The sequence below is a fragment of the Bubalus kerabau genome, chromosome 4 (assembly GCF_029407905.1).
Source record: "Bubalus kerabau isolate K-KA32 ecotype Philippines breed swamp buffalo chromosome 4, PCC_UOA_SB_1v2, whole genome shotgun sequence".
In the NCBI taxonomy this organism is placed as follows: domain Eukaryota; kingdom Metazoa; phylum Chordata; class Mammalia; order Artiodactyla; family Bovidae; genus Bubalus; species Bubalus kerabau.
Genome location: NC_073627.1, coordinates 137,163,823 through 137,189,488, shown reverse-complemented (window position 1 = coordinate 137,189,488; position 25,666 = coordinate 137,163,823). Strand labels below are relative to the sequence as shown.

At 42.6% G+C, this 25,666-nt stretch overlaps 1 protein-coding gene across 1 annotated transcript in view; it reads left to right on the top strand.

Moving 5' to 3' along the window:
• Positions 1-6,745: 6,745 nt before the first annotated feature.
• The window catches only part of LOC129650355 (tumor necrosis factor receptor superfamily member 10C-like), a 31,591-nt gene continuing 12,670 nt past the window's right edge, over positions 6,746-25,666 (top strand). The window contains exon 1 of the mRNA XM_055578738.1: positions 6,746-6,981. Within this exon, the coding sequence (XP_055434713.1) occupies positions 6,811-6,981 (171 nt within the window). The 5' untranslated portion in view covers positions 6,746-6,810. The remainder of the gene's footprint in view (positions 6,982-25,666) is intronic.

The window sequence follows — 25,666 nt, the reverse complement described above, 5'->3', positions numbered from 1 at the left end:
AATTCATAGACATAGTAGTAGTTCATAATATTACTTGAGTATTCTGTCAACATCCTGGGGATTAGTTGTTATGGTCTCTGCTTCTTCCTTGAAATTTGTCATTTCTCTCTCTCTCTCCACCACCTCCCCCCACTTCTCTCTATCCCATGAACCTCATGGGAGATTTCTCAATTTTACTGATCTTTTCAAACATCCAGCTTTGGTCTGGTTGATATTCTTTATTGATTTCCTGTTTTCAGTTCTGTTGATTTTTGCTCTGGTTTTTATTTGTTCTTTTCTTTCTCTTCCTTTGAATTTAACTTGCTCTTCTTTTTGCTAGTTTTCTAAGATGAAATCTTAGACTATTGATTTTAGATCTTCCTTCCTTTCTCACATGTGCATTCATTGCTACAAAGTTGCCTCCATGCACTGCTTGTGCTGCAGCCCACAAAGTTTAATACATTTTATTTTTACTTCCATTTAGTTCAAAATATTCCATTTCTCTAAATCCTTTTTCATGTGACCATGTGTGATTGAGAAATTATTATTTAATTTCCAATATTTTAGGATTTTCCAGTTGTTTCTGTTATCGATTTCTATAGTTTTATTCCATTGTGGTTTGAGAGCAGACATTGTAAGATTTTTATTCTTTAAAACTTGGTAAGGAGTGTTTTATGGCCCAGATGTGATCTATCTTGGTGAATATTCCATGTCAGCTTGAAAAGAACAGGTATTCTGTTGGTTTTGGATGAAGTAGACTATAGATGTCACAGATGCAGTTGACTGATGGTGTTGTTGAGCTCAACTAGGATCTTACTGATTTTCTGCTTGATGGATCTATCTGTTACTGATGGAGGCTATCGAAGTCTTTAGCTATAATAGAGGATTCTTTTATTTCTCCTTGCCTTTCTATCAATTTTTGCTTCATGTATATTCTGACACTCTGTTGTTAGGTGCATTCACATTAAAGATTGTTATGTCTTTGGAAAAATTATGCAGAATTGACTTTTTTTTTTTCATTGCATGTTGCCCCTCTGTAATCCTGATAATTTTCCTTACTCTGAAGTCTGCTTTGTCTGAAATTAATATAAGCATCCCACCTTTCTAGTTTTAGTGTTAGCATATTTTTCTCTACACTTTTACTGCTTGTCTGTATCTCCATTGCCTTTTTTTCCCCCAAACATCATGCAGTTGAGTGTTGTTTGTTTTTATCCACTTTGACAGTCCCTGCCTTTCAGTTGGGGTATTTCGACCACTGATGTTTTAATTATTATGTATATAGTTGAGTTATAAATCTAAAATATTTGTTACTGTTCTGTATTCATTGCCTTGTTGTTTGTTTCTTGTATTGACTTCCACTTTTTCTGGCTTCTGTGGGTTTAATTGAACACTTTATGTGATTTCATTTTTAACCTCTGTTGGCATATAAGTTTTACTTCTTCTTTTTCTTTTTGTACTTTCTAAGTAGCTGTCCTTTGGTTTACAAAGGGCAACCAAGCCTGTGCACCAAAACTACTGAGCCCACCTGCTGCAACTAAGACAGTGCAGCCACATACACAAATAACAAGAACTTAAAAATAAACTAATCCAAGTCCTTTTTCTAATAACACTATCACTTCACAGGCAGTACAGGTACTCAACAGCAATGCCATCCCAATCCCTCCCTCCCATCCTTCATAATACTGCTTTCATTCATTTCACTTATCAAGAAGTTATCATCACTACATACATTTTGGCTAGTATCATTTGGAACAAATTATTATCTGTGGCATCAAATGGGCTTCTCTGTGGCTCAGACGGTAAAGACACCTGCAATGTAGGAGACCTGGGTTTGATTCCTGGGTTGGGAAGATTCCCTGGATAAGGGAACGGCTACCCACTCCAGTATTCTTGCCTGGAGAATTCCATGGACAGAGGAGCCTGGTGGGCTACAGTCCATGGGGTCACAGAGAGTCATACACAACTGAGTGACTTCACTCCAGAGTTTTTGTTGGACCAAACGAGAATAAGTAATCTTAGAATGTCATTTGTCTCTAATCTGGATTAAATAGTCAAACTTCATAGCAATATAATTAATATAGTTTTCACTGAAGAATCAGAAAGTGGTTTGTGGATATATTTACTAGTGGATAAGCTCCAGGATGACATTCTGGCTGTCCAGAGTCTAAAGAGTTACTGGTTCATAGTCGGTGTTCAATAAAGAACTGTTGAATATATAGACCTTCTTTCAAAAAAATAAGTACAAGATTTTAATTTGCCTTTTTAAAAAATTTGTCTTATTTTATTCCTTCTCTAAAGCTATTTTCTTTATGCAAATCTTAGTGTTTGACCTCTATCATTTCCTTTCTTTCTGGAAAAAAAAAAAACAAAACACCTTCCTAAAAGCATATCTTGCAAGGCCCAAGTTTCCTCAATTTTTGTTTGTCTGAGAAAGTTGTTACTTCTCTTTTACTTCTGAAGAACAATTTTCTTCCACAAAGAACCCTGGGTTGGTGGGATTTTCTTTCCTTTCACACTTTAAGTATTTTACCTCACTTTCTTCTTGGTTTTTTTTTTTTTTTTTACAATTCTTATTCTTCATCCTCTGCAGGAAAAATGCTTTTTCCTTCAGGATTTTTCTTTTTTAGAATTGAAATTCAGTTTATTCACAATCAATCATGAAACCATATAATTAAAAAAATATTTTAATTGGAGTATAATTGCTTTACGATGTTGTTAGTTTCTGCTGTACAACATCTTGAATCAGCTATCTATATATATGCATATATCCCCTCCCTCTTCAGCCTCAGGCCTCTTTTAAGATTCTCTTTTTTTTCTTTGGTATTTTGTAGCTTGGGTATGAGATGCCTATGCATAAATTTTTTTTTAACATTTTTCCTGCTTGGTGTTCTGCTTGTTTCCTACATATGTGGTTTGATGTCTATCATTTATTTTTGAAAATGTGAAGTCATTATTTCCTCGAATACTTCTTTTTCTTCTCTTTTCCTTTTCTTTCTGGTATTCCCCTTATGTTTATGTTACTTCCTTTTTAAATTGTCCCACAGTTCTTGAATATTCTGTTCTGCCCTTTTAATTCTTTTGTTTTCCCCTTTGTACTTAGGTTTCTAAGTTTCTGTTGACATTGATTCAAGCTCACTGATGCTTCCCCTTCCGCTGATTCTATTCATGAGCGCATGAAAAGCATCCTTTTTTTCTGTTACATTGTGGGGGTTTTTGTTACTAGAATTTCTTTTGAATTTTTTTCCTGAAGTGTCCATCTCCCTGCTTACATTTCCTATCTGTTCTTGCATGCTGCCCACTTTTCTATTAGAATCATTAGCATATTATGCCTAGTTGTTTTAAATTCCCGATGTGATCATTCCAACATCTCCACCATATCTGTGTCTCATTCTGGTGCTGGCTCTATCTCTTAAACCTCAATGAGTGTTTTTGGCTTTGGTCTTTTAGGATGCCATATAATTTTCTGCTTAAAGTTAGACATAATGTAACTGGTAAGGGAACTGAGCTAAGTAGGTGTTTAGGGTGAGGTTTTATTTATTTTTGTGATAGCGGTTGCTGTCAGAGACTAAAATTCCCTTGTTGTGCTTGTTTATCTATTCTCTGTTGTCCTTGGGTTTCCCTTTAGACTTCTTTGTCAATCAAGTATAATACCTTCTCTGTCGACTTTCCTGGTGGTTCAGACAGTAAAGAATCTGCCTGCAATGCAGGAGACCCAGGTTCAGTCCCTGGGTTGGGAAGATCCCCTACAGAAGGAAATGGCAACCCACTCCAGTATGTTTGTTCGGAGAATCCCATGGACAGAGGGATTTTAACATTTTCTGCTACCGATACTTCCCATTACATATCTCTTCCTTCCGGGTAAAGTTTATATCTTTTTACTGGTTCTCACCTCTAATTCATAATAGAATCTCTTTTGGGGAGCTTTAAAATATATGTTTGGCCTGTAGAAAAGTATTAAAATGAACAAAGTTAGGATATCTCAGCACAGAAGTGATAACTATAAAACAAGAACCAAAAGGAAATTTTAGAACTGAAAATCCCATTATCTGAAATTAAAAATTCACTTGAATGTTATTAACAGAGTTTGAACACTGCAGAAGACATAATGAGTGAACTTGAAGAGAGATTTGATAGATCTAAAGAGCATTCAATCTGAAGAGCAGAGGTTAAAAAAAAACTGAAAGAAAACAAGGAACAGAGTCTTGGTGACCTTCGGGACAACACCATGGAATATGTTTGGGATCGAAGACTGAAAAGAAATAACTGAACAAATGAGAAAAAAAATGGCCGTAATTTTCTCAACTGTAGTACAAAACACCAATTTACAAATTCAAAAAGCTTAGAAAGCCCCAAAGAAAGATAAATATAAAGAAAACACCACCTGGGCACATCATAGTAACAAAGAGAAAATTTTGTGCATAAAAAAATTTTTTTTGCATTCAAAAGACCAATGAATGACCTGACGTAAACAATGGAGCTAAGAATTAAAGTGGTGAAAGAAACCTGTTGACTCATTACTCATTTATACCCAGTGAAAATATTGTTAAAAAAACAAAGGCAAAATGAAAAAATTGTGGCAAATCATATATTCTGAATAAAGCTACAACAATGAATGTAACTAGAATAAACATGTCATTTATAAGGCTAAGATTCTCCAACTGGAAAAAAGCAAGCTGAAATTATAAGCTGTCTAAAACATGCTCAGTCACGTCCCACTCTTTGGGACCCATGGACTGAAAAGAAAAACCAATAATCTCAACCATTGCACTGAAAGTAACATCAAAAACATTTGGGAATGCATTTACAAAAGATGTATACAATCTGTACACAGAAAGCTTCCAAATGTTGTCAAGATTAAGTAAGAAAGGTCTAATATAAAACCATCTCATTGATTGCAAGACTCAATATTGTTAAAATGTTAATTCTTGTCAATCATCACTTTCAATGCAATATGGATTAAAATCCCAGCAGGACTTTTTAAATTATTTTATATAAAACATATTGAAACGCAAACAATTTCAGAGGAAAAAGAGAACAATTGGAGGACTTAAACTACCTGATTTCAACACTCACTATAAAGCTATGGTAATCAAGGCAACAGGCTTCCCAGGAGGCTTACTGGTGAAGAATCCGCCTGCCAGTGCAGGAGCAGCAGGAGACGCGGCTCCATCCCTGTGTCAGAAAATCTTTTAGAGAAGCAAATGGCAACCCACTCCCGTATTCTTGCCTGGGAAATTCCACAGCCAGAGGAGTCTGGCGGACTCCAGTCCATGGGGTCGCTAAGAGTGGACCACGACTGAGCACACACACACACACAATCAAGTAACGTGGTATTGGCACAGGACAGAAAATGAATAGACCCATGGAACACAATATAGAGTCCAGAAATGGAACATACAGATGGTCAATTGAATTTCAACAAAGGCAGAAATATTATTCAATGGGAAAAGAAAGTGTTTTCAATAAATGGTATTGGAACCGCTGGATAAACATATGGAGGAAAAAGGAATTTTAATTCCTACCACACCGGCCTCACAAAACGGATACAAAAGGGTGGAGCTGGAGGCTCCCGGTTCGTGTCTCCCCTGCCCAGTCCCCAGCCCACAGTCGCCCTAGCCTTGTAGGACCTAGGCTTGAGCCGCTTACCCAATACTGGACTCCCCACAACCTAAGTCCAGCAGAGCGCAGATGTTTCGGGACAGCTGGACGCGCCTGACCCACGTGGGGACCTCCTCCTCCTGGCCCGTTTGGTTTCATATGCCAATTAGCGTCCAGCAGTTCTGTTTCCCAAAGGCTTTAAAGAATCTACGGGGAAGAAAAATTTCCAAGAAAGGCTGAATGGAGTGGATTCCTCTAGCTTGCCTGACTGCAAGAGCAGTAGGGTCGAGAGGAGATCCTATGAAGTCCTGCGTGTGAAAGGCAGACGTTGACCCTGGCATTACTGCAACGCACAGGTAGTGATGGAGGACATCCGAAGCCTATTTGTGACCTGAATTCAGACCCACCCATGGCCGTCTCTGTGACCTTCATTCTGTCCACCCACCTGTTCATTGAGTATCTACTCCAGTCAGGCACCTGGCTACTAAGATGCTAAGAGCAAACCTCTGATTCAACAACTTTCCCCTGGGACAGAGCTGCCATGTGACTCTGGAGACAGTGATACCCCTCCCTTGCACCCACACTGTCAATGAGCCTGGGAGGAGCAGAAGCTGAGAGCGGTAGTCAGAGGACCAGAGGTAGCTCAGGAGGGTCGTTGCCCCTGAGAAGGGATCCGGTTCAAGAAGAACCTTTAATGCCAACTCTGCGTGCTTCGGCCTTCCCAGGTGGCTCCCTGGTAAAGAATCCGTCTGCCAATGCAAGAGATGCAGGACAGGAGAGTTCCATCCCTGGATCGGGAAGATCCCTGGAGGAGGAAATGGCAACCTACTCCAGTATTCTTGTCTAGGAAAGCCCATGGACAGAGAAGGCTGGTGGGCCGCAGTCCATGGGGTCAGCAAAGTGTGGAACACGACTGAGCGACTGAGCACGCACAGGCTGCGTTCAACTCGCCGTCTAGAGAGAGAGACGGAGATTCTTATTTTTCCGGCACATCCTGAGTAAGACAAGGCGGGGCCACCTCTGCCTGCTTTCTCTGAAAGCGTGAGTACAGTGCGCGGGAGCGGAGGCATACAGAGGAGCTCCGCGGCGGCATACAGAGGAGCTCCGCGGCGGCATACAGAGGAGCTCCGCGGCGGCATACAGAGGAGCTCCGCAGCGGCATACAGAGGAGCTCCGACGTCTGGCCATCAGAGGCGGGTTTCCAAGTTCCAAGGACGACCGTGAAGATTCCTCATGACTGTGCCTGCCATCAACCTGCGGGGACCTCGACAGCGAACGCTGCCCGACCGCAAGCGGCAGCGGGGACGGAAGGCACCGGCCTCCTCGAGCGCCGGTGCAGGGCGCCCCGGTGGCCCCAAACTTCGGTTCGGGTACCTCGTCTTCGTCATGGGTGTCGTGTTGTGGGTGAGTACCACCGCGGGTACCACTCCGGAACGCGCGCCGGGTGGCCGGTAAATGGCGGCGGGAAAAGACCCGGCGGTGTGCATGCCCGGGTCAGCTGCGGCCGGGGCATGTCCGAGCGAGATCTACCGTGGGCTGCATGCGGGGAAGGAGCAGGTTCAGGGCCTGGCGGGACCGACCCGGGCCCAGAGGGAGAAGAGCCTGTGTTCTCCGTCCCAGTCCTAGGCTTGTCTGGCTGTCCCAGAAGTAAATTCCAAAGGAAAAAGAATGGAAAACTCTTTTGCAAGCTTCTCCGCTCCCCTTCCTTCCCCTCTCCTCCCTCCCGTGTCCCTTCTTCTTTTTCCTCTCCCCTCCCCTTTTTTGTTGAGATTCTAGAATATGCTCATCGCATTTATTCTTCCCCTCGATTTGTACAGAAAAGTAGCTTTCCCACCCTCCCTTGCATTCAGCACCCCTTCTGGGCTGCTGTCAGTCATTTTGCAAATTCCTTCCACTTTCTTCCGCAGCAACCCACAGGGCTTACAGGGTAAATCCCCAGTAATCAGGCGACTAGCCTCAGGGGCTCTGTCTAGTTTAGGAGGAAAGGGTCTGAAGATGTTCTTTTGATTTCTGTTTTGAGTCTGAAACAGGTGTGGCATGCATCCTGAAAAAACTATTTAATGGCTGCCCTGAACTCCAGGCTGAAGGGTCTACTGTTAACCTAGCTGTCTTTTTACTTGTAAAAACAACCCCACAGCCACACAAATCTTAGAAGAAACAGGTCTCAGAGCACAGAAAGACCTTGAGAACAAGTCTGACACTATGGCTTTGTCACAGCTGATGAGGTTTAGAGTAAAAGAGAAACCCTGTATGATGTTACTTACACGTTACTTACACTTGCACGTGCAATAGAAAAATTACAACAAACTAGTGAGTAACACACAAAAAAGAAGCAGACTCAGGGATACAGAGAAAACCTGGTGGTTACCAGTGAGGAGAGGGAAGCAGGGAGGGGCAAGATAGGGATGAGGGGAAAAGAAGAGTTATTGTGAGATTATATGAAATCCTGTGTGTGAATCGCTTGAAAATTGTAAAGCACTATAGAATTTAAAGAATCTTTTGTTCAAAAAAAACCAAACCAAAACAAACAAAAAAACGAAACGGTGCAGCTTTTAGGGCCCATTTGTCCCCAGGGAGGAAAGAGTAGTGTTGTTTTGGGTGACCTATCAAGGGATAGTGAAAATCAAGCTCGACCCTAAAACAGTTACATCAGCTCCGGGAAGTCACATGGGAACACAGCAAGGTCCAACTAGACTCTGCAAACCCAGCTAACAGTATTGCATCACTTGCGGGAAGTAAGTGGTAAGAAGCACGAAAGGAAATCCCCACTCGGGACTCAGCTCTAACTTCACCAGCTTGGTAGCTGTGGACAAATTGCTGAGCCGAACTGAAGACACTTCCACGACCCATCCTCCGTTCTCAGTTCCTTTCTTTCAATTGGCCAAGGCTCAAAGGCTGCAGGAATCTTAGTTCCCAACCTAGGATCCAGCCTTGACCCCCGCAGTGAAAGTGCGGCACCCTAACCACTGGACCACCAGGGAAGTTCTCTCGTTTCCCTCTCTCTTTTGTCCCACGCTGCTGCTCCACCGCAGCCCTCCTGTCTCCCTCCTCTCTCTCTCTCTCTCTCACACCCCCAACCCACTCTCCACACACACACACCACAAGTCTGTGAGTGGCAAAGTCTCACATCTCCACCGCACCTGGTGCACCCCAGTGTTTGTCTCTCAAACAGCCCGAAATGGACATTACACACCAGGAAGCCTGCTCCTCGTCCATCCCAGCCCCACCCCCCCCCCACTCCCGTTACTTTGACTTCGTTCTTGTCTGTGATCCTGGCACTGTGGGACTTTTCCCTCCATGTCCACACCTGTTCTCTGCCACTGGGAGTCTTGTCCCATCTGCCTTGCAGCCCTTCCAGGCTCTTTTCACCTTGGTGACTTTACGGGAATCGCTGTCTTTGCCTCAGGTTCCTGTGGCCAGAACTGCCCTGAGGAAAGCAAGGACCTCGCCTTGTCCCCGGTGCCCCACAGCCCCTGCACAGGGCTACTCAGCAGGCTGCAGACAGGACTCCCCCTGAATGCGTGGGTGGTGTGGGTTCTAAGATGCCTGCACTAATGTTAGTGTTGTGTCCTGCTCTGAGGGGCATGGAGGGTATTGATCTGGGTGGTGGGAAATGTGACCGGCAAGCTGGGGACAGAATAGAGATAACTGAATGTCAATGCTGAAGGATTGCCCAGGTCCATAGAAGACTATTTCAAGTTTTCATCTGATGTTACCAAAGATTTTTTAAACGTATATTTGTAGTGTTACAAGTGTCAATTCATCAGGAAGACATCTTAACCATAAATATATTGTGCCTAATAAAAGAGCTTTAAAAATACATAAAGCAAAAATGGATGAAATCAAAGGACTATCATATCACCCTTTAATGAAAATGAAAAAGGGTAGTAACATTATCGGGCTTCCCCAGTGGTTCAGCGGTAAAGAATCTGTCTGCCAATGCAGGAGACACAGGTTAGATCCCTAGGCTGGGGAAGATCCTCTGGAGGAGGAAATGGCAACCCACTCCAGCATGCTTGCTGGAATATCCCATAGAGGAGCCTGGCAGGCTACAGTCCAGGGGGTCTCAGAGTCTCTCACAACTTAGCCACTAAACAACAGCAAAAGTAACGCTGTTAACCATAACGGGAATTCCCCTGACCATTCAGTGGTTAGGACTCTGCTGTCTTATGGAGGGCACAACAGGTTCATTGGTTGAGGAACTAACATCCTCAAAGCTGCACAGAGAGACCAAATTAAAAAAAAAAGAAAAAGAAAAATCAACCATCTTGATTTAATTGACATTCAGAGAGCACGCTTGCAACATCTAATGAAGACTCATTCTTTTTTGATGAAATGTGGTACTTCCACTAAGATAGACCACATTCTAGACAATTTAAAAAGTCTAAATAAGTTTAAAAGCAATGAAATCATATAAACTCTATTCTCTGACTTTAATGAAATTACATTGCTAGTCAAGAATGATCTCTAGAAAAGGACTCCAAAATTTGAATATTAAGCGACATCCTTCAAATCATTATGGTTCTTAGATGAAATCAAAAGAATATTTTTTTTGAATTTAAAAACAAATAGTAATGAATACATACTAAGTGGAAACTTGTGAAAAGCTGCTAACACAGTGCTTAAACTGCAGTTTTCAATTAAAGTGTGCTACCGCTGCTGCTGCTGCTAAGTCGCTTCAGTCATGTCCGACTCTGTGCGACTCCATAGACGGCAGCCCACCAGGCTCCCCCATCCCTGGGATTCTCCAGGCAAGAACCCTGGAGTGGGTTGCCATTTCCTTCTCCAATGCATGAAAGTGAAAAGTGAAAGTGAAGTCACTCAGTCGTGTCCGACTCTTTAGTGACCCCATGGACTGCAGCCTACCAGGCTCCTCCATCCATGGGATTTTCCAGGCAAGAGTACTGGAGTGGGGTGCCATCACCTTCTCGGAATTAAAGTGTGAGTGCATGCTAAGTCACTTCAGTTGTGTCCTAGCCTTTGTAACCCTATGGACTGTAGCTCGCCATGCTCCTCTGTCCAAGGGATTCTCCAGGCAAGAATGGAGTGGGTTGTTGTGTCCTCCCCCTGGGAATCTTCCCGACCCAGGGACTGAACCCACATCTCTTTAAGTCTCTTGCATTGGCAGGTGGGTTCTTTACCACTGGTGCCACCTGGGAAGCTCTTCCAATTAAAGATGTTCTATTAAAAAGAATAGGGGGTTGGGAGAAGTGGGGAGTAAAATTTTTTTAAAGTAAAGAAAAAAAAGCGACCTGAAGATTCACATTTTTAAATCACCATAAAATAAGTGTAAATTAAACTCAGAAGAATAGGGAAAAAATAATAATATGAGTAGAAATCAATGAAATAGAATACAAATAATGAAAGGAATTGACAAACCAAGTGTTGATTCTCTGAAATGATTAACAAAATTAACAAACCAAATTTTAAAAGAAAAAAGGCCAAAAAAACAAAAAATACCAATATCAACAATTAATGATAAGATATTATAACAAACTCTGCAGCCATAGAAAGGACAATAAGGGGAACTTAGGAATAATTTAATGTCAAATAAATTTGACAACTTGAATAAAATGGACAAATTCCTTGAGAATACTACTTAGCAAAACAGATACAAGATGAAAAGAAAATCTGATTAATCCTATATCTTTTTATGAATTAGAATTCATCACTTAAAATCTTACAGCAATGAAAACTGCAGGCCCATGTAGTTTCATTGAGGAATTCTATAAATATTCATAGAAAAAATAATATCAGTCTTATACAAATTCTTTCAGAAAATATGAACAGGCAACAGTTCTTCACTGTTTTATAAAGCCAGCACAACCCTGGTATCTAAAACTTACAATGACATTACCAAAAAAAAAAAAATACTGACTAACTTCTATTATACACGCAAAAATCCTTCATTAAGGAACTTCCCTGGTGGTCCAGTGGTTAAGACTCTCCCTTTCCAATACAGGGCTTCCCTGGTGACTCAGATGGTAAAGAATCTGCCTGCAGTGGGGGAGACCCAGAGTTGATCCCTGGGTTGGGAAGATCCCTTGGAGAAGGGAATGGGTACCCACTCCATTATTCTTGCCTGGAAAATTCCATGGACAGAGGAGCCTGGCTGGCTACAGTCCATGGGATCGCAAAGCTGGACACAGCTGAGCGACTAACACTTTCACTTGCATAGTTTGAAATCAAGAAGCAAGATGCCACCAGCCTTCCTCATCTTTTCTAAAAAATTACTTTGGCTCTTCAGAGTCTTTTATGGTTCTGTAAAAAGTTTAATTCTTTGTCCTATTTCTGTGAAAAGTGCCATTGAAATTTTGATAAAAATTGCATCGAATCTATAGATTTCTATGGGTATATGGACATTTACAAATATTGATTATTCAAATCCATAAGCATGGACTATTTTTCCATTTATTTGTGCAGTTTTCAATGTACAGGTCTTTGACCTCCTTGGCTAAATTTATTCAACTTCTTCATAGGAATTTTATTTTTTTGATGCCATTGTAAATTAGATTGTTTTCTTATTTCTCTTTCTGCTGGTTTGTTATTCATGTAAAGAAATGCACCATATGTTTTCATATTGATGTTTATATCCTGTAACTATACTGGCTTCATTTATTAGTCTTAAGAGGTTTTTTTTCAATGGAGTGTTTAGCATTTTCTATACATAATATCATGTCACCTGCAAAATGTGACACTTTTAGTTCCTCCATTCCAAGTTGGATGCTTTTTATTTTTTTTTCTTACCTAATCGCTCTGGCTGGGACTTCTAATACTATGTTAAATAAAGATGACAAAATTGAGTGTCTTTATCTTGTTCCTGATCTTAGAGGAGATAATTTCAGCTTTTCACTATGGAATATGGTGTTTGCTGTGGCCTTGTCACATAGGGTTTTATTTGTTGAGGTGTATTTACTCTATGTCTGCTTTGTTGAGAGTTTTATCATAAATCAATATTGAATTTGTCAAATGCTTTTTTTGTACCCATTGAGATGATCATATGACTTTTGTTCTTCATTTTACTAATGTGGTATATCACATTGACTGTGATTTTTTTTTTTATTTGTAAATTTTGAACCATAGTTTGCATCCTTAGAATAAATCCCACTGATTATGTTGTATGGTCCTTTTAATGTATTGTTGAATTCAGCTTTCTAATATTTTGTTGATGACTTTTGCATTTGTGTTCATCAAGAATATTGGCCTGTAAATTTCTTTGTGTGTGTATGTGGCTGACTTCCAGTCAACCTGAATCTAGGCACTGAGATCTTCCTCTTTGGGATAGTGTTACTGCAAGTGTGTGTGTGGGTCTGGCTGCTCTCTGCCCAAAAGCCAATAAGCAGGCCAGGATGGGGGTAAGGAAAGTTTGCTTTATTTCAGATGCGGACAACTGGGGGGCGAGAGTGGTGAACATCTCTCTGAAGGCCGACTCCCCGCCCCCACCGGCAACCTGTGGGCAAGAGCTTTTATAGACAGAAATTAGGAGGGAGACACATACAGAAACAGCAGAGTCAGCTCTGATAGTCATCTTCAAATTGATCATGGGTGGTCTGACCAACATCATCTTAATTGTTTTAGGTCCAGTTCCAGGGTCCATTTGTTTCCATTTCTCTGAGGCCAGTTCTTGGAATTGTGGCAGCTCATATCCTGGGTACAGTCTGGTCATCATGTAGTTAACTTCCCCACTTGGGGTTTCAGTATCTGTAAGACAGCTCACCATGAAGATGCTCAACATCACTCATTATCAGAGAAATGCAAATCAAAACCACAGTGAGATACCATCTCACACGGATCACAATGGCTGCTATCAAAAAGTCCACAAACAATAAATGCTGGAGAGGGTGTGGAGAAAAGGGAACCCTCTTACACTGTTGGTGGGAATGCAAACTAGTACAGCCACTATGGAGAACAGGGTGGAGATTCCTTTAAAAACTGGAAATCGAACTGCCATATGACCCAGCAATCCCACTGCTGGGCATACACACCAAGGAAACCAAAATTGAAAGAGACATGTGTACTCGAATGTTCATCGCAGCACTGTTTACAATAGCTAGGTCACGGAAGCAACCTAGATGTCCATCAGCAGATGAATGGATAAGAAAGCTGTGGTACATATACACAATGGAATCTTACTCAGCTATTAAAAAGAGTGCATTTGAATCAGTTCTAATGAGGTGGATGAAACTGGAGCCTATTATACAGAGTGAAGTAAGTCAGAAAGAAAAACACCAGTACAGTATACTAATACATGTATACGGAATTTAGAAAGATGGTAACGATAACCTGTATGGGAGACAGCAAAAGAGACACAGATATAAAGAACAGACTTTTGGACTCTGTGGGAGAAGATGAGGGTGGGATGATTTGAGAGAATAGCATTGAAACATGTATATTATCATAGTTAACTAGATCTCCAGTCTCGGTTCGATGCATGAGACAGGGTGCTCAGGGCCGGTGCACTGGGATGACCCCGAGAGATGGGATGGGGAAGGAGGTGAGAGGGGGTTCAGGATGAGGAACACATGTACACCCACGGCTGATTCATGTCAATGTATGGCAAAAACCACTACAATATTGTAATTAGCCTCCAATTAAATTAATTAAAAAAAAAAAAAAGACAGCTCACAGGATATGGCTCAGAATATTATCTGTAGCCCTTGAGAAAGAAAGAAAGATCCTTGACTAAGCTTAATGACTACATTATTATTGTTTGGTCTCCTTTGACTATTTTCTTTAGTTTCTGCATTTCTCACTTCTTTGATGAAACTTATTCTTGGACTGAAGTTTTCCATAGACAAGAGGCAGGCAAAGGACATAGTGGGGGGAGGGGCAAGGACCATAGTGTCCTGCTCCGTTGCAATAGGACAGGTCTTGGCATGTGCTCAACTACTGGGAACTCTTAAAAAATATAGTAGGCTGCTTCAACAATCCCAAGAGTTTGAGAGATGACTAAGAGCAGGCTGAATGAAAAATTCATTTCTTACACAAGGCAACTCCTTCAAGACTGGGAGAGAGGGGGTTTCATCTACTGTATAGAAAGAAACACAGAGAGTCAAGCAAAATGAAGAAACAGAGAAACCTGTTCCAAGTCACTAAATGAGATAAAGCCTTAGGAAGAAGCCTTAATGAAATGGAGATAAATAATTTAGTTGATAAAGAGTTCAAAGTAATGGTCATAAAGAAGCTTGCTGAACTGGGGAGAAGAATGGATGAACACAGTGAGAACTTCAACAAAGAGATGGGAAATATAAGAAACTGTCAAATAGAAGCCACAGAGCTGAAACATACAATAACTGACCTGAAAAACAATAGAAGGGTTCAGCAGCAGACTAGGTAAAGTAAAGAAAGGATCAGTCATCTCAAAGACAAAGCAGTGGAAACTTCCCTGGTGGCCCAGTGGTTAAGACTCCAGCTTACAGTGCAGGGGAAAGTGAAAGTGAAATTCACTCAGTCCTGTCTGACTATGTGCGACCCCTTGGACTCTGTGGATCACGATAAACTGTGGAAAATTCTGAAAGAGTTGGGACTACCAGACCACCTGACCTGCCTCTTGAGAAACTGTATGCAGGTCAGGAAGCAACAGTTAGAACTGGACATGGAACAACAGACTGGTTCCAAATAGGAAAAGGAGTACGTCACGGCTGTATATTGTCACCCTGCTTATTTAACTTCTATGCAGAGTACATCATGAGAAACCCTGGGCTGGAAGAAGCACAAGCTGGAATCAAGATTGCCGGGAGAAACATCAATAACCTCAGATATGCAGATGACACCACCCTTATGGCAGAAAGTGAAGAGGAACTAAGAAGCCTCTTGATAAAAGTGAAAGAGGAGAGTGAAAAAGTTGGCTTAAAGCTCAACATTCAGAAAGCGAAGATCATGGCATCTGGTCCCATCACTTCATGGGAAATAGATGGGGAAACAGTGTCAGACTTTATTTTTGGGGGCTCCAAAATCACTGCAGATGGTGATTGCAGCCATGAAATTAAAAGACACTCCTTGGAAGGAAAGTTATGACCAACCTAGGTAGCATATTGAAAAGCGGAGACATTACTTAGCCAACAAAGTCCGTCTAGTCAAGGCTATGGTTTTTCCAGTGGTCATGTACGGATGTGAGAGTTGGACTGTGAAGAAAGTTGAGCGCCAGAGAATTGATGCCTTCGAACTGTGGTGTCGGAGAAGACTCTTAAGAGTCCCATGGACTGCAAGGAGATCCAACCAGTCCATTCTGAAGGAGATCAGTCCTGGGTGTTCTTTGGAAGGACTGATGCTAAAGCTGAATCTCCAGGTCTTTGGCCACCTCATGCGAAGATTTGACTCATTGGAAAAGACTCTGATGCTGGGAGGTATTGGGGGCAGGAGGAGAAGGGGATGAGATGGCTGGATGGCATCACTGACTCCATGGACATGAGTTTGAGTGAACGGGAGTTGGTGATGGACAGGGAGGCCTGGCGTGTTGCAGTACATGGGATCGCAAAGAGTTGGACACAACTGAGCGACTGAACTGAACTGGACTATACAGTCCATGAAATTCTCCAGGCCAGAATGCTGGAATGGATAGCCGTTCCCTTCTCCAGGGGTTTCTCTCAACCCAAGGATCAAACCCAGGTCTCCCGCATTGCAGGCGGATCCTTTACCAGATGAGCCATCAGGAAAGCCCAAGATTACTGGAGTGGGTAGCCTATCCCTTCTCTAGCAGATCTTCCCGACCCAGGAATTGAACTGAGGTCCCCTGCACTGCAAGTGGATTCTTTACCAGCTGAGCTACCAGAAAGCAATGCAGAAGATGTAGGTTCAATCCCTGGTCAGGGAACTGAGGTCCCATATGCCACGGTGCAACTAAGCACACGCTGCGACTACTGAGCTCACACACCACAACCTGAGAGTCCATGCACTGCAACAAAAGAGCCACCTGACAAAACTAAGACCTGATGCAACCAAATAGACAAATATATATTTTTCAAAATGTTTTAAAAAAAGACAAAGCAGTGGAACTTGCCCAATCAGAACATCAGAGAAGAAAAAGAATGAAATCAAGTGAAGATAGCTTCAGGAACTTATGGGACAACATTAAAGGACATTATAGGGCAATACTGCATTATAGGGCTCCAAAGGAGAACTAGAAAGGGGCAGAAAACTTATTTGATTAAATAATGGCTGAAAACTTACCTAATGTGGGGAAGGAATCAGACATCTAGATACAGGAAGCTCAGAAAGTTCCAAATAAGGGCCTTAAAGAGATCATTGCTGCTACTGCTGCTGCTGCCTTAAAGAGATCCTTACTAAGACACATTATAATTAAAATGTCAAAAGTTAAAGATAATGGAGAGAATATTAAAAACAGCAAGAGAAAAACAACTTGTTACATACAAGGGAACCCCCATAAGGCTATCAACAGACTTTTCAGCACAAAAATTGCAAGTCAGAAGGAAGTGGCACAATATATTCAAAATGCTAAAAGGAAAAAAACCTCTAACCAGTAATACTCTACATGGCAAAGTGATTATTCATTAATCGAAGAGAGAGAAACAGTTTTCCAGACAGCTGGCCCTAAAGAATGGTCAAGAGTGGTAAAGAACTCGCCTGCCAATTCAGGAGACTCGGGAGATGCAGGTTCCATCCCTGGGTGGGGAAGATCCTCTGGAGGAGGACATGGCAACTCACTCCAGTATTCTCGCCTGGAAAATTCCACGGGCAGAGGAGCCTGGTGGGCTCCAAAAAGTCGGACATGACTGAGCACATTATGGTTATGGTTACCAAACAAAAGCTAAAGGAGTTAATCATTAAACTGGCCTTAAAACAGATGTTAAAAGAATTTTTTTAAGCTGAAAATAAAAGCCATTAAATAATAACAAGAACAGATAAGAAAGAATAAATTTCACTGGAAGGTAAATATTTAGTAACAGTACTGGTTTGATTACTTATAAAGCTAATATGAAGCTTAAAGACAAAAGCAGTAAAAATAACTATGATTACAATAATTAACAAAGGAATATTCAAGAAGAAAAGATGTGAAAAGTGACATCAAAAATGTACAATGTTGGGCGTAGGAGACTAAAAATGATGAGCTTTAGAATGGGGTCACACTTGTTATCAACTTAAAATAGACTGTTATAGATATAAGTTGTCATATGTGGGGCTTCCTGGGTAGCTCAGCTGGTAAAGACTCCCCTGCAATGCAGGAGACTCCGATTCAATTCCTGGGTTGGGAGGTTCCCCTGGAGAATGGACAGGCTACCCACTTCAGTATTCTTGGGCTTCACAAAACAAACCCTATAGTTAATACACAAAAGATCAATGTCTTTTAAAACCTGAGGATAGTTCCTTAACATTTGATCCTGTAATCTGATTTTTTGTTTGTTTGCACTATGTATAATGCTTATTTGTAAAAGTGTGTGTGTGAGTGTGTGTATGTGTGTGTGAACTGCTTGAGGAGGGAGAGGGAGTCTCCTCATGGGCCAGGGTACCTGATTCTTGGTCCACACACTTGACATTGCTCCAGGGGGTATAGGCCATGGCCATGAGCTTCCTCAGGGCACCTGGGTACAGACACAGGGATGACGTAGAGGACCCATCAGGGACAGCTGGCTGGATGAGGAGAAGGAAGGGGCAACCTCCTGTCCCAGGTCTTCTGACAAGACAGAGGAGAGGGGACAGGCTCCTGCTGTCTGCAGGTCATGATCCCTTCACTCCCCCTCATTGGGCGGGAAAAGGATCCAGGCTTGTGCCCTGCAGCCCCCGGGCTCCTGCTGAGTGTTCAGAGCTGTCCTTGCAGGGCCTCTGCAAGGCCCACCCTGGCCTCCCTGGGCTGCAGGAGGAGTCCTGTGAGGGGAGGCCTCATCTAGGTCAAGGGTCACAAGGGTGTGGGCACAAGCTGAGCTTCATGCTTCAGTCAAGCTTTAAATACGAGGCCCTCTCGTCCTCCACCTGTTGACTCTTCCTGCCAACCTCAGCCAACACTGGAGTGTCAGAGGACAGCGAATTACTATTGACCTTCAAGTCCCTAAATAGGAAAGATTCAGGTGTTACTGGGGAACAGGGCTGGGTGTGAGGCCAGTCAAGTTGGCTCAGGGTTTTATAGGAACCTTGAAGGAGCACACTCGTGGCCTCATTATGACTTCTGTCTGCTGTCAGCACCTTTGGGCTTTCTAGGCCCCTTCTTGCTTACAAAAATAATTAAAGATTATATTTAGGACTCAATAGGTATAAAGATGAATATACCTGAGACTGAACTCTATGCAAATAGTTTTGTATGATTTCAAGATTTTTTTAAAAAATTGGAGTATAATTGCTTTACAATATTGTATTATTTTCTGCTGTACAATGAAATGAATCAGCTATATGTATACACATAGCCCTCCCTCTTGGACCTCCCCAATCCTCTAGGTCATCACAGAGAATGAAGGTGAATTCCCTGTGCTATGCAGCAGGTTCCCACTAGTTATTTATTTTACACGTGGCGGTGTATATATGTCAATCCCAATCTCCCAGTTCATCCCATCCCTCCCTCCCCCACCTCCACCCCCATCCCATGTCCAGATGTGTGTCCTATACATTTGTGTCTCTCCTCCTGCCCTGCAATAGGTTCATCTGTACCATTTCTCTAGATTCTACAAATATACTGAAAAATTTTTCGTGGGCCACTGATGGGATCATGGGCTCTAACCTGCAGCCTGCTGTGCCCAGTGGAGAAGCTAGCTTGGCCTAAGGGGAAATGTGTTGAAGAGGTGTGGGGATGGACACTGCAAGGGGCAGTGTGGGGCCACACAGTCGGATAAGGAGGGGCCTCTGCAGCCCCAGAAGACCCCACCAGCATGGGAAAGCCTGGGGGCGGTTGGGGCTCTATAGGAAGAGGGGAGAAAATGGGGTACAGGGAAGCTCAGGAGTTTCCCTGGTGGCTCAGATGGTAAAGAATCTGTCTGCCACACGGGAGACCCAGGTTTCACCCCTGGGTCGGGTAAATCCCCTGAGAAGGGAATGATCCCCTGATCCCCTGGAGAAGGCAGTGGCTACCCACTCCAGTATTCTTGCCTGGAGAATCCCATGGATAGAGGATCCTGGCAGGCTACAGTCCATGGGGTCGCAAACAGTTGGACATGACTTAGTGACTAAACAACAACAATCAATATAAAACATTGCTGGACTTTTTTTCTTAAATACTGTCTTTGAAATTCAGAATGTATTTTTCATTTGCAACACATCTTGATTCAGAGAAGTTGTTTGAAGTGCTCCATTCCCATAAGGACCTGGTGATTACTCCATTGAACAGCACCACCTGGGCCTCTAGAACTTAGAGAAGGAAGTCCTAATTCTGGTTCTCAAGGAGCTCCTAGTCATTAAGAGACACAAAGAGGCACAGAAAAAATACAGTGATGAGGGAAGAGCCTTCAAACAAAGCTCATGCCATTGGGCCCTGGCGGGAAAACAAGAGGAAAAATGGGTCCGACCTGTAGAGAGTCAAACAGTGACCCACAGGAAGGGGCTCTGTGATCTGGAACGGAGCTGAAGACGCGGAAGAGCTGTCACAACCCGGGACCCCATGTCCCTAGGCTTGACCTTCACCTCCCGGGCTCGCCTCCTTCAGATGACCTCAGTCTTCCTTGCAGGATCTGTCTCTCTCATCTAACTCATATTTATTAATAATTAAGATGCTCTTAAAAAAACCCAACCTTTAAAACCTTTCCTTAATAATGTGTTATGGTGATGACACTTCCTATTAATGATAAAAAATTCACTCTTCAATAATGATGATACAGCAACTAGGATGCCTTCTGAAAAAGAATGATGTTTCTTCCTCATGCCCCTCTTATTGGATAATTAAAAGTAGGTGGATCAATGAATGAATTGTAATATATGAAACCAGAAGAGTACTGCAAAAATATGAGAAAAAATGTCTTACCACTTTGGAGAGGGGAAGAACTTCTTCAGTATGAAAACAAATTATAAAACTTGCCCAAAGCTATATAAAAATTAAGAAGAAAGCCAAAGGGAAGAAATCATGACAAAGATAAAAACAAACTAGAAAAAAAGTACTCAGAACACAAATCACACTTAGAAATGTAATTTCCTTAATCTGTAAGGATTCATAATAAACTGAAAGAAGATCAACGGGAAAATAGTCGACTTGAACAACATTATAAAACAATTAGACCAACAGACATCTATTGAATACTCCAGTCAATAACAAAATACATTCTTCTCAAGTGTGCATGGAACATTCTCCAGAATAAACCATATACTAGCTCATAAAACAAATATCAATATATTTAAAAGGAGAGCCATAATAGAACACATACCCTCCCACCACAATGGAATGAAATTAGAAATCACAAACAGGAAGGAATTGGGGAACTTCACAGCTATGATAAAATTTAAACAACACACTTTCAAATAACCAATTAGTCAAAGAAGATATCAAAAAAGAAATTGTAAAATCTTTTAAGATGAATGAAATTGAAGATACCGTATACCAACACTTACGGGATATAGCTAAAGCAGCTGAAAACTTAGAAAGAAATTTATGCCTATAAATGACTGCATTCAGGAAGAAGAAAAATCTCAAATCAATAACCTAATACTATTCAGTGACACACTAGAAAATGAAGAACATACTAAAGGTAAAGTAAACAGAGGAAGGAAATAGTACAGATTAGAACAGAAAGTAATGAAACTAAAGCTAGAAAAGCAACAGAGTCCATGCTGATGAGCGTGTGGTGGACCTTGTGGGGCCCTGGCCCTTCTGCTTGCCCAGGACTGCAGTAGAAACAGGAAAAGGCCGTTCTGGTCCCATCTTGTGCCCCAAGAGGAAGTGGTAAAGGAGGGAGATCAGGTTCATGGAGGGGAAGGGAGCCAGCTGTGGTAGACTGGTTGCTCTAAGAGATGTTATGTTATTTATCACCTGTCTTGTTTTCACTAGCTGTCAATATATTCCTGAAACCTAAAGCAGGCAGCACAGAGCGGGTGCTCCTATGGTTGTTGAATGATTGAATAAAGGCTGCATGTATTCCACTGTGTGGTGGTTATAATATTTAGTAATAATCCTCCTAAAACTAAACATTTCTGATTTTTTTCAAAATTATTACATTGAATATATTTGAAAATAAAACCATATATGTTTTCTGATGACGTTAGTAGGTGACTTTCTAGAAGTGTAGAATCTGGGTCAACCCACGAAGCATATTTTGTATTTGTAAATATACAAGTGTATTTTTACTGTAACCCAGCTACACACACACTTGGGCACAGGTGCATCCAGCTTTGGTTCCTAGAATTCAGTAGCTTTGATCTGATGCTGTGGGTCTTTCTTTGTTTTATTTTCTTAACTGTGAAAAAAAATTTCATATGATCCATTTATTTATTTATATTTTTGGCTGCGGTAGGTCTTCATTGCCGCACGCGGGCTTGTTCTAGTTGCAGTGAGCAGGGGCTGCTCTTCAGTGCAGTGCCCAGGTTTCTCATTGCAGTGGCTTCTCTTATTAGGGAGCATGGGCACCAGGCACGCAGCCTCAGTAGTTCCAGCACTTGGGCTCATTAGTTGCAGTTCGAGGGCTCTAGAGCTCTGGCTCAGTAGTTGTGGTGCATGGGCTTAGTCGTTCCACAGCATATGAGATCTTCCTGCACCAGAGATCGAGCCTGTGTCCCCTGCATTGGCAGGCAGATTCTTATCCATTGTGCTCCCAGGGAAGTCCTAAATTAAGTTTTAAGAAAAGAATGAGGTTGGATCCTAGTTTCATGTAGAAATTCTTATCATTGTGGATGCAGCCTCCTGTTTTGAGATGGTTTCAAAAAATCAAAATTGGTACTTAATTTTATCTTTTCACCTTCCCTGGAGACTATCGCATGCTTTCATTTCCTTATTTAGACTACTGATAACGGTGCAAAGCATCTCCGCACTTGTTGAATAACTATTACTTCCGTTTTCCTAAGTGCCCTCATATATAGTCCTCATTTGAGTCACATATATCCTGGGATGGAGTGCCTGTCCTGATGGGGTGGGTGGGAAAGGACTACTGGGGCAGAAGAGACTGTGTGGGGTGCTGGGAGTGTTCTGTGTCTTGACTGGGTGATGGCTACTCAGCTGCATACAGTTATCAAAGCTGGAGCAGATACTTAAGGAGTGCGGATTACTGCAGGGAATGGTCTGTAAAAATAGAAACTATGAAAAGGAATCAACACAAAATTGTAGGGCTGAAAAGTCAAATAGCTGAAGTGAAAAATCCACACTACACGTGTTTAACTGTGCAATTGACCGGTAGAAGAAAGGAAAAGAACACAGGACAGATAGCCTCTGCATGTGCATTTCCTAAAGAAAGCACCGAGTCCCTGGTTTATCTCTTCTCCTAGAAAGGGAAACAATTGGAGATCCCTTTGAAGAGTTTGTTGATATTATCAAACAATACAAGAAATAGCTAATTATCCACTAGCTAGAAGAGACTCATGTATTCATGAATCCATGACCTAAATACATAACTTTATATAAAAAGAAGCATGTGTGTACTTTCCTCCCCCTCCTTGCAGTCTCCTCTGGAGAAGCTGTGAGTGGCACAGGGGCAGGGGTGTATGTTCTTGCTGGGTGATTCACTCCTTCCTTCCCCTCTTTATGCCTGCATGGGTGTGTCTCCTGCTCTGACTCAAGATTTCCAGGCACCAGGTTTCTTGGAGGCTGGAATTCAGCCTCTCCTCCGTCCATCTCCTCCCTGCCCTTCCCCTGGGAAAGGGGCCCCAGCCGGGCCTGACTCCCCACAGCCTGCCCCAGTGGTGTCTCTGGGTTGCACCTGGGCCTGCTAGGCTCCTGGAGGTGCAGACTGGCTGTGACAGCTGTCAGGAAGGTATCTTGCTTGCTGGGGTCCTTCTGTGGCCCCTCACTTGTGAGCCTCCTGCCACTCCGGGGCCACCTTCTCTTTCTGTCCCCACTGGCCTTTCTGTATCCTTCTCAGTAGGCCTGGTGACTCAGCCCTGCAACCTCACAGAGACCCGTTTTTGTTTTTTTTTTTTTTCCTCTCATGGACCTTAGGGCCTAGCTGTTCTCCCTTTTGAGTTGCTGGGAGGCTCCACAGTCAGGTTTCTGTCCCCTTCCCAAAGCCAAGGTGCTGAGTACAGAGCTGTATCCACTCCCAGGGGCTGCCCTTCTGCCCCTGCCCATTGGCCCCTCTGCCTCACCCTGAAGCCATGGGAGCACAACCTGCTGTTTTAATCCCCCACAGTCCTCCAGTGCCATCTGTCCTCTGCTCCACAGTCTGCTCCTGCTCATTTATCCCCGCTTTCCTCCAAACCAGCACCAGATGTCCTGTGACAGCTCACAGTAGGAAACTCCCATCCTCCAGCTCTGTACCTTTTTTCCTGACATTTCACTTTTTCCCTAATCTCCCCACCCCAACATGGACACTACATCTCCTGTGGGGCTGTCTCTGACAGGAAGATAACCGTGAGAAGAGAAGTGCATTCCCAAGATGGCATGTAACTGTTGTTATGTTGGAGCCCTTCAACCACCCTTTCTCCCAAAAACCTCAATCACCAGCATCCTGAGAGCCAAGAACTTGTGAATATATTTGAAAATAGATTATATTAGATTCTTGATCATCTTCTTACTAGAACATGAGGCTTCCTAGAAGAAATAGAATATCTGGGTTAACCTAGAGTGGTATTTTTTTCTACACACACACACACACACACACACACAAATACCCACGCACTGTTTTGGTTCTTACCAACAGTTTGTTCATTTCGGTCTGGAGATTGGGGGAGCTATGATGTCAGGGTTGCTCACAATTGATTCCATGTACTTGTTCTGCCCCATGATGGAGAAAAGTCAGGCCCAGGACTGGAGTTGAGAAGTCAGAGGGTTTTATGTTTGGGCCGGGACAGGGGCAGGTCTGTACAGAGCTCTTCAGAATTCTGCAGGTGAATGAGGGCAGACCCTGGCAGAGTGTTCACACCTTCAGAGGGAGCATGAGATCCTCAGAGGGGGAATGTCATCACCGTAGGGAGGGAAGACCCCGTGGAAGGGAAGTGGTCCAGACAAAGCTCACCCCCATCCTGTATGCCCTGGTCTGTAGCGGAAAGCAGGGACCTGCATTTCCTGGCTTCCCTGGTGGCTTAGATGGTAAAAAATCTGTCTGCAATGCAGGAGACCTGGGTTCAATGCCTGCGTCAGGAAGATCCCCTGGAGGAGGGAAAGGCAACCCACTCCAGTATTCTTGACTGGGAAATCCCATAGACAGAGGAGCCTTGCAGGCTATAGTCCATAGGGTCGCAAAGAGTTGAGCAAGATTGCAACTAACACTAACGGTTATAGAAAATAAACATACCATTATGGCAACACTCAGATAATACATAAAGGTTCCTATGAGCAATCTCTCTCCAGCACTGTCCTGTTTGGCTCTTGACTGCAGCTAAGGACAGGGAAAAATCGCCCATGAAAAGATGCCCCAAAAAGGTGATGGGGTGACACATGACGTCACCCATACCATTCTCAACTTCCCCAGGAGAAAGAGTAATGGCGGTTACAATGACTTCTCCCTCCAAAGCGCATGCATTCTGGTGTCTTCTTGTGTCCTTCCTCAAAAGGGGAGGATCCCACATGTGACTGGGCTTTTGAAAGCATAACTCCTTCACAAGAGAGCTCTGAGAGAAGCCTAGTGGTATTTGAATCTTGTTTGACATTTTTTGATTGTAACAAAAGGGCAATAAGAAGTACCCTTTGCTGATCTAGAGGTGTCTTCCTTATCTGGAAGTGCTCTGAGTGGCATAATTCACAGGAAATCTGAAAACTTTTCCCCTAAGATCAGGAAAAAGACAAGGATGCCCCACTGACAACTTTTATCCACATAGTACTGCAAGTCCTAGCCAGAGGAATTAGGCAAGGAAAAGAGGCATCCAAATAGGAAACCAAGAAGTAAAACTGTCACTATTCTCAGATACATGATATTATATATAGAAAACCCTCAAGACTCCATCAAAAACTCTTAGAATAAATGAATTCAATAAAGCTACAGGATACAAAATCAGCATGAAAAAACCTATTGTATTTCTTTATGTTAATAATAAACCAGCAGAAAGAGAAATTAAGGAAATAATGTCATTTACAGTT